General features: G+C 39.5%; 1 protein-coding gene across 1 annotated transcript in view; it reads left to right on the top strand.

Annotated features, from left to right (window-relative positions):
- Positions 1–11: 11 nt before the first annotated feature.
- The window catches only part of SKA2 (spindle and kinetochore associated complex subunit 2), a 15,502-nt gene continuing 4,348 nt past the window's right edge, over positions 12–11,165 (top strand). Inside the window, exons 1-3 of the mRNA XM_072416578.1 lie at positions 12–166; positions 6,238–6,327; positions 10,958–11,134. Coding sequence (XP_072272679.1) covers positions 134–166; positions 6,238–6,327; positions 10,958–11,134 — 300 coding nt within the window. The 5' untranslated portion in view covers positions 12–133. The remainder of the gene's footprint in view (positions 167–6,237; positions 6,328–10,957; positions 11,135–11,165) is intronic.

The following is an 11,165-nucleotide window of genomic DNA, read 5'->3' as shown; positions in this document are numbered from 1 at the left end:
TTGAACTGACAGCTAGCCAATGAGCGGAGCTTATTGTGTGCACTCAGTCTAGTACAGTAGAGGCTGGGCTCCTCCTCCGTGCCCTCCCCCGCTCGTATTCCCGGGTCCGCCTGAGGAATGTAAACTATTCAACATGGAGACAGCAGTCAATAAGCTGGAGGCTCTGGTAAGACGGCGGCGGTGAGCGGGCAATGTGTAGGCCATACGGGGAGCGTACACTTAGGGAATGGTTGACCTGGGGGGTGTAGGGTGGGCATGGCTATTATATATACAGGTAGTATCGGCCTCTGATTGGGGGGCTGTACACCCGGGCTCTCCCGGTGGTGACGGAGCTGGGTGTAATGCCGGGCATTAGGGCGGCTGCGGGCCCGGGTGGTCGGAAGTGAGAAATGGCGGGAGCCGGAGACGCCTCCTCAGCCCTCCACCCACCGAGCCCCTCCAGCCTTCTCCTCCATGTCCGCCCTGATCTCCTGTGTCTGCCTAATCCCTCTGCCAGCTTCATTCTATCCCTTGCAGCCTGCTCTGCTCCTCCCTGCCAGCTCTGCCCTCCCTCTGTCCTTGTCACTCAATCACCCCAAATATCCCTCATATACCACCCGATCCATATTCTGCCCCATCATTACCCCCATCTGTGCCCCCTATATGCCACCTCCTCCAGGCTCCATAATGCACCCCAAATTCCACTCCACCAAAGCTGCCTGACCCTGGTCACCAATACACCTTCTACTCACAGGATCACGCCTTCAAAGCGTTAAAGAGATTTTTATTCAAAGCAGTAATTACTTGTCATGTACACCGCCTATCCCCGAGACTGTGTTTCTTCTGCCAGTACCCAGGCCCCCTGTACCTCTCAATGGTTCCTCCCGCCTCCCCCTATGGCATGTAGTGATGAAGAGCTGCTGGGTGAAACCACTGCATGCTGTGGGGGAGCAGGATATCATCCCAAGTGTGTGTCCGTGTCGCTCGCTGATTTCTCATCCACACACAGCATGGACAGGGGAGGCATTTACTTTTTACTTTACATTAGTCACAGATAACGATGGGAGTGCTGGCTGACCCATTACACAAACCGCCAGGTAGATTTTTAGTTGCTGTAAACTTGGTAAAAGCCTGCCAGCAGGTAACGTGACCTTCAGCAATTACATTGAGACCTGGGTTTATCCCAAAATTTTGTTAAAGAATGCTTTAAAATCTTCAACAAAATCTACTTAAAAGTCAATAAAAAATGAGTTCATATTTAAAAAAACAGCTTTTGTTGTAAGATTTAGCCTTAAATCGAGAACTGTCCCCTGCAGTACCTTGTTTTCACACTAGATGTCCTCAGTCTTCCAGGTTGAATCTCTACCAATGTTATTCTGTCATCTATGGGCTTTGTACAGTGCTGCATAATATGTTGGTGCTATATAAATACTGTGTAGTAATAATAATCTTCCCCTGAGCCCAGGCTGTTGTATGTACCCCAGCTGCCTGTCACTGCACAGAGGACAGGAAAAAAAAACCTATCAATCAGCATTCTCCTTGTCGGGACACAAACTGGTTTCCCGACGCTTCTTCTATATCAATCTTAGCTCTGCTTCACAGACAATGACAAGAGTCTAGTACAATTCAGAAACAACAATTGTACTTTATTTTGTACAATGATGCAATTGATGAATGTAGAGATTCATTTTTTTTCTCTAACCTTTAATTAAGGTTGTGGAAAGTTTTATGAATGTATTGTTGAAGCTTGCCGTACACACTGCTCTTATATATGCTGCAACCCATGGGTACAAGGCTATGTGAGAAGCTATTGCGGGTTCCTGTGACTCACACAGCCAAGCAGAACACAGCTCCCAAACTGGTGATAGCAGTATTCTGAGCGCATTACATTAATGCTACTCATGAATGCTTGTATATTGAATAACTGTTCTGCTAGAATGTCGTGTGCCATTTTTTTCTCCCCATCTCACCATTTTTTAGAGAAAAAAAAAAAATGAAGTAGAATACAAATTTTTTGGTTTGGGATGACATGGAGACGTAATAGATCAGTGGTGGTCAACTTTGAAGGTCATCCATATCACCTGACACCACCAGGGGGCGTAGTCCAATTTTCCATGTATGAAATGACACTGCAGACATGATAGAGGAGATGATCAGGGGCTGTGTGCGTGCTTCCACTTCTATCACTCCAAGGGTCGTACTACAAGTACCAAAGGACTCCACGTGTCTTGGTTTGCAGGGTGGGCAGCAGGGTCTCTGTTAGGTTGTAACGGCTCCTCATGTCTCCCCTTCACGCTCTCTCTGTGATAGAAAGCATGGTGTAATGTATCTATGGCTGCATACACACATCAAATTATCGCCGAATGGATCTCGAACTCCTCTCCGGCAAAAATACAGCGGTCCCCTTACGTTGTTCATTGATGTGTCCTGGCAAATCAATAACCAACCATCTGGAACAATCAGGAGGTGGGGAGCACAGCGGGGTGTCGCTAGCTCATCCCCTCCCCTCCTTTTAAAACAGAACGGTGTTGTATGTACAGCAATTGTTCATCAATTTCTGGCTGAAAACAATCTTTCATGACAGAAATTCTTCATGTGTACGTAGCCTATAATAGACAGGAAGTATAACCTGATGGAGGATCTAACCCTTCCTAGGCCACTAAAACTTTGACTTGAAACTGGATCTCCAAAGATCATCATCATCATCATCATTTGGACTTTCCATAAAAAAAGATGTTGAGGTGTCTGGTGTTTATATTACTGTTCTTGTATGAAATGTAGAGAATGTGGATTATTCATGACAATGGACTGTTAGAGGTCTATTTATAAAGCAAGGGAATCTGTCATTCACTAAAACATACCAGGGAATGTTTCAGTGAATGGACCCCATAGACTTGTGTTCAGGACTTTGTTGTCACACTGAGAAAGTAGCAAAGCCTGCATATGTAAGGAGCCAATATGGCTTCCTCGTTATAGAACGTCCTTTAACTTGTATCTTATCTGTGACCATCAACACGACCATTGCCATTAATCATTCCTTAAAATTAATTTTTCTTTATGTAATTGTTCACATGCCTTTAAATGCATCTCCAATCTCTGCATGGTATACAAATGGAATAATTTGGCAGTGGATGAAATATTGCACAGAGATTTTTTGGAACTACTGAGCTTTAAGTGAATTGAGTTAGGATGTGATGTGGATGTCTGACTGCTGAAAAGCCGCAAAGAAATGAAATGAAGACTGATTCTACAACTAATGGGCTGAACTCATCAGGAATGGACTGCACAGGGTATAACTAGTGATTAAACACTATCAATACACATGTCCAGTTTTTATTTATGCATACCTTCCAGGAATATATCTGAATTGCAAGGTAAGGGATGATTGGAAGGAATTTAATTCTTTTTGTGAACAGACTATTTGTGGCCCCTCAGTATATTTAGTATTAGGAGTTCCCTCTTGTGGTGAAATCCAGTATTACTTTCCAATTGATCGTCTCCAATCACCTGGTAGAAAGTACAGATGGGATCCAGTAGTCCATTTTTGTGTCTAATAATTACTGTTCATTACTTATCAATTGTTCATTTGGATTACTTGTGTACTTTATTTACATGCAATATGTCCATAAGCAGTTGGAATACTGTCAGTTATGATTGGTCAGTTGCTAAATTCACTTCAGATTCACTTGTATCAAAATGAAATTTTGTGTGTTAGCCTTAAACGAGCCCTGGATAGCAGAAACAACTCTCCAATGTTCTAAAGCTTCCCCAGTGTATTGTAAAAGTCAGATGAAGGAGACAATGTTGTGGTCCGATGTCAGAATTATCATTATTGCTAAAATTTTTTCTTCTGCCACACCATGTTTTTGTAGGCTTTGTTCACATTTGCCTGTGTTTCTGTGTGGATATGCATGCAGCAAAACACAGCATATGTGGCTCCTTGAAAAAAAAAATGCAGCATGCGGTACATTTGGCTGCCAGATGTTCTGCATGTGAATCTATTCAAATGGGCGATGCACATGGCACTGTGTGAACATTTCACTACATGCATGGATGGCAAACCTGTAGAGGGAACAACTCCTAAATTGATGTGAAGTCTCACTAACTAGTAGGGAGGCTTAGTAAGTTGGAGGGGTTCAGCCACACAATTTTTCTAGAAACATTTGTGCTTTGCATATATCTTTAGCTGCGTATGTGTGTGGATCTACTGAAAGCTTGTCTGTGCTGTTTATACAGAGTGTAACCTTTGCTTTGTTTGAATTGCTAGGTATGTGACCCTTTTACATTTACAAATGCAAATCTGGACATTGTGGAAAAAAGTTTGCCTTTTATACTTTAGTTTTTGAAATTCATATTGTGTAATAAGCCTTCTACATTTTCCTGAACAGACTGTATTATATAAACACCATCAGTATAATGGTTCTTTATTGTCCTATAGTCAAAGAACTGGTTTCATTGTAAGTAAAAGAGAGTATTGGTTTTATATCCTCTTGTACTTATCAATCAAACAAGCATTGTGTGAGCTCGTAACCATAAATACCCAATATTACTGGAAACTAAGCCCTGAATAAAGCTTATACTTTGCATGCTATAAGTTATTAATATTACACAGTATTTATATAGTGCCATCATATTACACAGCACTGTACAAAGTCCGTAGTCCTGTCACTAACTTTCCCTCAAAGGATCTCACAATCTAATGTCCCTACCATAGTCATATGTCATTATAGTCCAAGATCAATTTTTAGGGGGAAGCCAAATAACCTCACGACATATTTTTGGGATGTGGGAGGAAACCGAGTACCCGGAGGAAACCCACACAGACACAGGGAGAACCTGCAAACTCCATGTAGATAATGTCCTGGCTGGGAGTTGAACCTGGGACCTAGCGCTGCAAAGGCTGGAGTGCTAACCCCTGAGCCACCATACTGCCCTAGCAGAGTGTATAGATCTATGGAGAATGTAGATTGGGGAAAACACATTTTGTTCTAGATTTGATATGTTAGCCAAATGTCAACTTTGTAGTCTGAGGACCTAAACCATCCATCAACCGATGTCATATAGATCATCAGGTAGACACTCAAACTAATTATTCTTTATGATACCACATTTTCATTTTCTGACAGATCAAATCTGACATAAAATCTGTGGTCAACATAAAAAATTAAATGGAGATGACAGTACATAGAATGGAGTGTTTGATGTACATTTAATATATTCTTTTTTTCTGTACAATAATATACCATGTTTTAGGTTTTGATCTGCATTATTGCCTCTCTACATTTCAGTCTTTCTTGTTTTTAAAGCATATTTTAGGTGGAATATACTTATCTAATCCTGTGTTTTCTTAGCATTGCAGGTTCTTGAACATCCAGTCCATTTATAGTTTAAGTATTTCCAGGTCAGGTATAGGACATCCTGGGCCAAATGGGTTAATGGGTCACAGTATTGGGCCAGTAATTAATTCCTGGAGATAGGGCCAGAGACTGAAAGCATCTGACCTAAAGTCTAAAATATATATTAAACTATCTGTGGAAGTGCTTAAACTATAGATGGGCCTTCATATACCTGCATGTTTCTGCTTTAAAATGCAGTACCTTTATAGGAAGGTCTTATTTCATTTTCAAAGTTTTAAAAAAGTTGTTTTTTTGTTTTGCAGAATTGTATTGAGTGTATAGAATGAAATACTCTTTAATTGAATCCAACCACCCCCCAGCAAGGTTTGCGTTCTGTTTCCTTTTGGATGATAACCAACCATTTGCTGTTCTTGTTCAGGGTGACTGCTATCGCCAACTTTCAAGAATCCTGTCCAGCGCCCTTTTTATGTTGTACTACTAGTGGCCGCACACATAAAGCAGTGCAATGTTAAAAGGGCATTGGCCTGTGACCCAAAGCACGTTTTGGATGGACAACATAAAGCTCTGTTAGACTGGAACTTCTCTCAAATCTTTTACTGGCTTTACCTACTAAACGGCAATATTTTCTTCTACTATATGCTCTGACTTTATTGCACTACTGTAATATACAGCTAGCAGTGCAATAGTATTGTCAAAGCATTTGGGAGCAGAGACCACATCTTCAAACGACAAGTGTGAGGAGGATATAAATTGCCTGCCATCTCTTATAATGTTCTAGTTTTTGTAATCTTTGTAGATTAAGATAACAGTTTGTTGGTGTTTTTCCCCCAAATGTAATTGTAATACTGAACATATATTACTAATTGCAAATAAAAATATGATTTAAAAATCTTATTTTCAGTTCCAAAAAGCTGAATCTGATTTGGATTACATTGAACAAAAGCTTGAATTTGAAATAAGGAAGAGCCTGCCAGATGACTCTGCTGCTCAGGTACCTGTGCTGTCTAAAATGATTAGAGATGGTATAACCTGCATTTAGATAATTAGTAACTGTAGCAGCCAATCACATAACCAATAGATTCTAGTGTATTTAATAACCTTTAAATCTCATTACCTTCTGTAAAGAACAATCATATATTTTCTTTGCTCCAATCTAGACCTAGAGTGAGGAAACAAATTGAGGCTGATTCAGTCGTTCTAACAGTTCAGATGTTGTATTCAATATTTACATTGAAAGATTAGGGCATTTCTGATCAATGTTTGCTTGATATATTGATTGAACATTGATTCTTTGCCATTCTCCATGCTCTGACCAGTAACTCACTGGGAGGATCTCTCCTACTATTGGTGGCCCGAGTGGGGTGGGTGGCATTGATTGGGCAAAAACAGGAGCTGGTCCATAGGTGCGGGTTGTTAACCTGGTTAAAGATCGGTCATATCTCTGTATGGGCACTTGATGACTTTCCTAATGGGGATATTCATAGGATCTTTTGGACAGAAAGGATTGTTGCCCTTAAGCACTCTTCTCAACATGGTTGATGGAGGGTTCGAAGCATGGAGCCTTGATTAGTGCATGTTACCATCTGAGAGGAGAGCTTGGGATATACGATATAAAGAAGCACAAATTTTACCATGTTTGTTCATCGAAATAACTAATTATCCACTAATTTATCTTTTGGGCTTTCACTAGAATTGTGTGTGACATGTTTATTGAGCTTTTTACAGAAAGCAAAAAACAAATAAGAAGGCATTTTAAATGTCAAAAATAAAATGACAGGGTAAGAGGATAAGTAGTATTACTTTCAATCTGTTCTTTGTTCTGGGTTAACTAAAGAGTTTATTACGCTGCCATAATTTCCCACCGAGCATGTTGAACACTTTTGAGTATTACTGGCTAAGCTATGTTGAATAGTGAATGGAAGTCAACACAAAAGGAGTACAGACTCAAACTACGTGTTAATTAAAGAAGCTGAATGAAGAGAAATGTGCTTTGGCCGTTAAAAACTACTAAAAACGTTATTTTAACCTGCAGTAGAAAATTTATATTTTTTTGTGTGCATGTTCTGGAACATTTAGTGATGCCACATCATACATCATACACCCACTTTTGTACCTAATATACTATTTTTAGATGAAATGTAGTAGATGTAGCAAAGCTAAGCATTAATGTAAATGTAATGGGATTTTACAAATCAAAGTAGAGTTGCAAACACTTTTTTTTGTTTCATAAATTTGCCCCTCAGTTTATGCGACTATAGAAATGGAGGGTTTAAAAAAGATCTTTGCATCAAGGGCAACAGAGGATTGAAAACTGCATACACTGCAGCTTTCCTCATTGGAGTGCAGAAGGAGCTCCAGCTGATTGCAATGAGCTAGAAATACCTTTCAGGATTCAAACAATTTGGTGGAACAAACAGAATTATAACTCCCAACAAAGTTTTTTGGAAATCTTTCAACAATGTAGTTCAATTGACTTTCCACAAATAGCCACTGCAATAATCACTTGGGACATCCACAGTAATAGGGATGAATGAACCGTCTCTTGGGACATCCACTGGAAAATGAAAAATGACCTCGGAAGGATAGTTCTGCAGAGCAGTCTGGGATTGAGGGCTGTGAGAAAGCCATCTGGCAGATGACAAGAGAAACATTCTAGTAAATTCTTCTTCGGATTCCTGTTTTTACAAGGCCTAGAACATGGCATAGAAAAGCTGGACTTGATTCCACCTTTTCTGAAGAACTGTTACATTGTATGTGCCACTTGGTCTTCACAGAGAAGATGTGTGCCACACTGGTGGTTTTTCTTTTAGAGATCCTGAAGGTTCTTTAGTGCAACACAGTACTGTCATGTACTTGGATATTTGTCCATCTCATCAGGATCTGGTGTCAGTAGTCCCCAACCTTTCTGACTTTCTAATATAAAATAAAAAATTTGCCCCGTATATGTACAGCTTACACTATTCTGCTCGGCCTCCTGTCGGCACACTAGCTGAGAATGGCAGAGTAGTGTAAGAGAGCTGGTGTGCTGTCAGGTGGCAGAGCTGCTGGGAATGGCGAAGTGTAGGCCTTACATACATTGCTCTGCCATTCTCAGCAGCTCCTGTGTAAGCAGTGTGAGGAGAGCCGCCCATGCTCCCGACAGTAGTAGCAGTCTTTATCTACTGTCACTAGCTTTAGAGCAGTGTAGGGAGGGCATTCGGTGCTTCTGCCTCCTGTCATTTGCCGCCCCCAACTCGCCAGCCACGGACCGGCACCTGTTTGCAGCTCTGAGGTTAGCGACTACTGTGATAGAATATGCTGTATGATTAGGAAAAATTGTCATCTACACAGGATTAATACAGTAAGTTAATTTACAGTAATGTTTGCTGGATAAAGCTGACTGGGAAGAGAGTGGAATATCCTAAAGGAAATGATTACCTGTTGCTACTTTTTAAAGCTTGAAAAGTAATCCATTACTGCACACAGCGCCTCAATGCAGGTCTGTGAGCTCACAAAAATATAAATTTAAAGCTTACTAGATAGGGAAAGTGAACTGCTAGATCACATTTGCTCATGCTGCAATTCTTTAAATGTGATTTAACATTTGATCATTTACCTTCTGCTTACTATTTTTTTTCCCCATTTTAGTAAGTTGTCACATTTTAATAAAGCTGCTTATTACTTACAATTTTCTCATTGCTTCAAAGGATTTTCGGAGTGTTACCAATTAGTTATACTAGTATTCTTCCTGAAGCTGAAGCTAACAACTATGGGTGTATTACAAAATGTTAGCCTGTCCCACTTTGCATCTAGCTCCTGATGTCAAGGAAACTTGTAGAGAGGAAACATGGAGGCTGCTTTTGTGGATTTCTTTTAAAGTACTATTTGCCTGGGGGACTTCATGGCTTTAACTCCCCCTCAAGTCAAATTCTTGATAAATGGTTGCATGCGTGCGCTAGGTTATTCAGAAACAAAGTATGGGGATCCGTATGACTGCCAAATATTCAGTAATCTGAAAGTTGTCAGTAGTAGTCCCTGCATTTTTCTCAACACAGGTTTTCTTTTTCTTAGGATAGACATGATAGTCAAATTACTGGGTTTTTTTTATTTCAAACAATAAATCTTGCATACATGGACAACAGCTGAGGTTTTTGTTTTGAAAGGAGAAGCAAGATGAATGATTGATATTGCCCCAAGTGGTGTTCCAGCATTTTGAAATTGGCTTACCTCTTGAATATTATAAACTACATCTTCCTAAAGAAGATAGGGACAGTTTTATGTTATTGAGTAAGGTCGCTATAGAACAGCTGAGCAGAAACATACCTTCTTAAATATTTACTATTGCTGGTAGTGGGGTAAAGAGCTATATCCCAGAACTCCCAAAATATCTTTGAGGGTAGGCTACAAGGCAAGAAGGGTAAAGTCCACTCCATTCAGCTTAGAACAGAAAAACTAGGTGACTACAGACATAGAATCATCAAAGAAGAATGGAATATTGTAAAAATATTCCTATTCACATACAGATTCTGTGACAGAATATATTTTATGAACATAGAATGTTGATATTACCATAATTTTCTCTGGTTTTCGTTTTTTGAATACTAAAAAAAATCTATAAAACAAAAAAAAAACTGTAGGGCACATGAATTGGCCCTTTTAGATTTTTGCAAAAATTTAATTTTTTTTTTTTTTTCATAAAGCTCATGTATTTGTCCAGATACTCACATGTCAGTCATCAGTTCCTAATTCTAGAAATAGGCAAGCAGCAGTCTAAAAAAAGCCAGATATGAATAGGCTTCTGAGTCTTGTGGATGCCAAAGGCATGCATTTTATAGTTTCATGAAAGTGAAGAAGATACAGGTTATTGCAAAGCAATAAAATCTTCACATGTTAACTCAACTAAGTTACCGTTTGTTAGATGTAGGTTGAAGTACATCTCTTTTCAACAGTTCTTTATCCTTTAGTGTACTTTGCAGAGAAAATTTAGAGATCAGTGGTGATGAGCAACCTGGCTCCTTTCCTGGACTATCTGTGTGTAGTGAGAGCACTGATTGTTTAGGGCTGAATCGTACATCATTTCACAAATAGAATTGAGAAATGTACATTCCTTGGAAGGTATAGGTAAACAGGGAAATTGCAGTTGATTGGCTGCTATGCACATTTGCAATCAATCAAGTCTTTTTGCTCATTTTTGTGGGAAAGCAACAATTTGAAGGGCAGGATCTCCTAACATTTTTCAAGTATAAAGAATATATCTACCCAAGACCTTCTTACCCCCCCATCTTCCAGCACTGCTCATGAAAGGTTTAGGAACAGGAAACTCCTAACTAAAAGTTTTTTTAAAGGAAGCCCTTCAACAGTACTCACTCTCTGTCACCCTCTTTTCTGAAGGATTTTTTTTTTTTTTTTTTGGACCACCTCGTACCTATCCTTGTTATATCATCACCAGTCGTCTAACTCTGGATTAGGTTTTCCTTTGGATAGAGTAGAAAAAGATTATAATCCTTGTCAGTTTTTTCTTATTTTTTGTCTGTCAAAATTCCAAAAGTTTTGGCTAAACATATACATCAAATTTGCATATTTATACTGTCCTTTTAAAGGAACTTTTTTCCCCAAAAAATGATGAAAACCTGTTATTCTAGGAAAATCCTACAAAATTGCTGGAGCAGTTGGCCAGTGTGAAGTCACGCTTTAAAACTTTATCGGCACAACTGGACAAGATTGCAACGGATCAACAGAAGTCGGTGGAAAGTATTCAGCAAACCATAGCAAATACATTGAAAATTGTTCAGCATTTGCAACAGCAAACAGATTTACAGGTACAGGTTACATGTTTTTTTTTTTTTTTTT

This window comes from Pyxicephalus adspersus, chromosome 1 (genome assembly GCF_032062135.1).
Source record: "Pyxicephalus adspersus chromosome 1, UCB_Pads_2.0, whole genome shotgun sequence".
In the NCBI taxonomy this organism is placed as follows: domain Eukaryota; kingdom Metazoa; phylum Chordata; class Amphibia; order Anura; family Pyxicephalidae; genus Pyxicephalus; species Pyxicephalus adspersus.
Note: the sequence above shows the minus strand (reverse complement) of the source record. Positions and strands in the feature narration are given on the sequence as shown.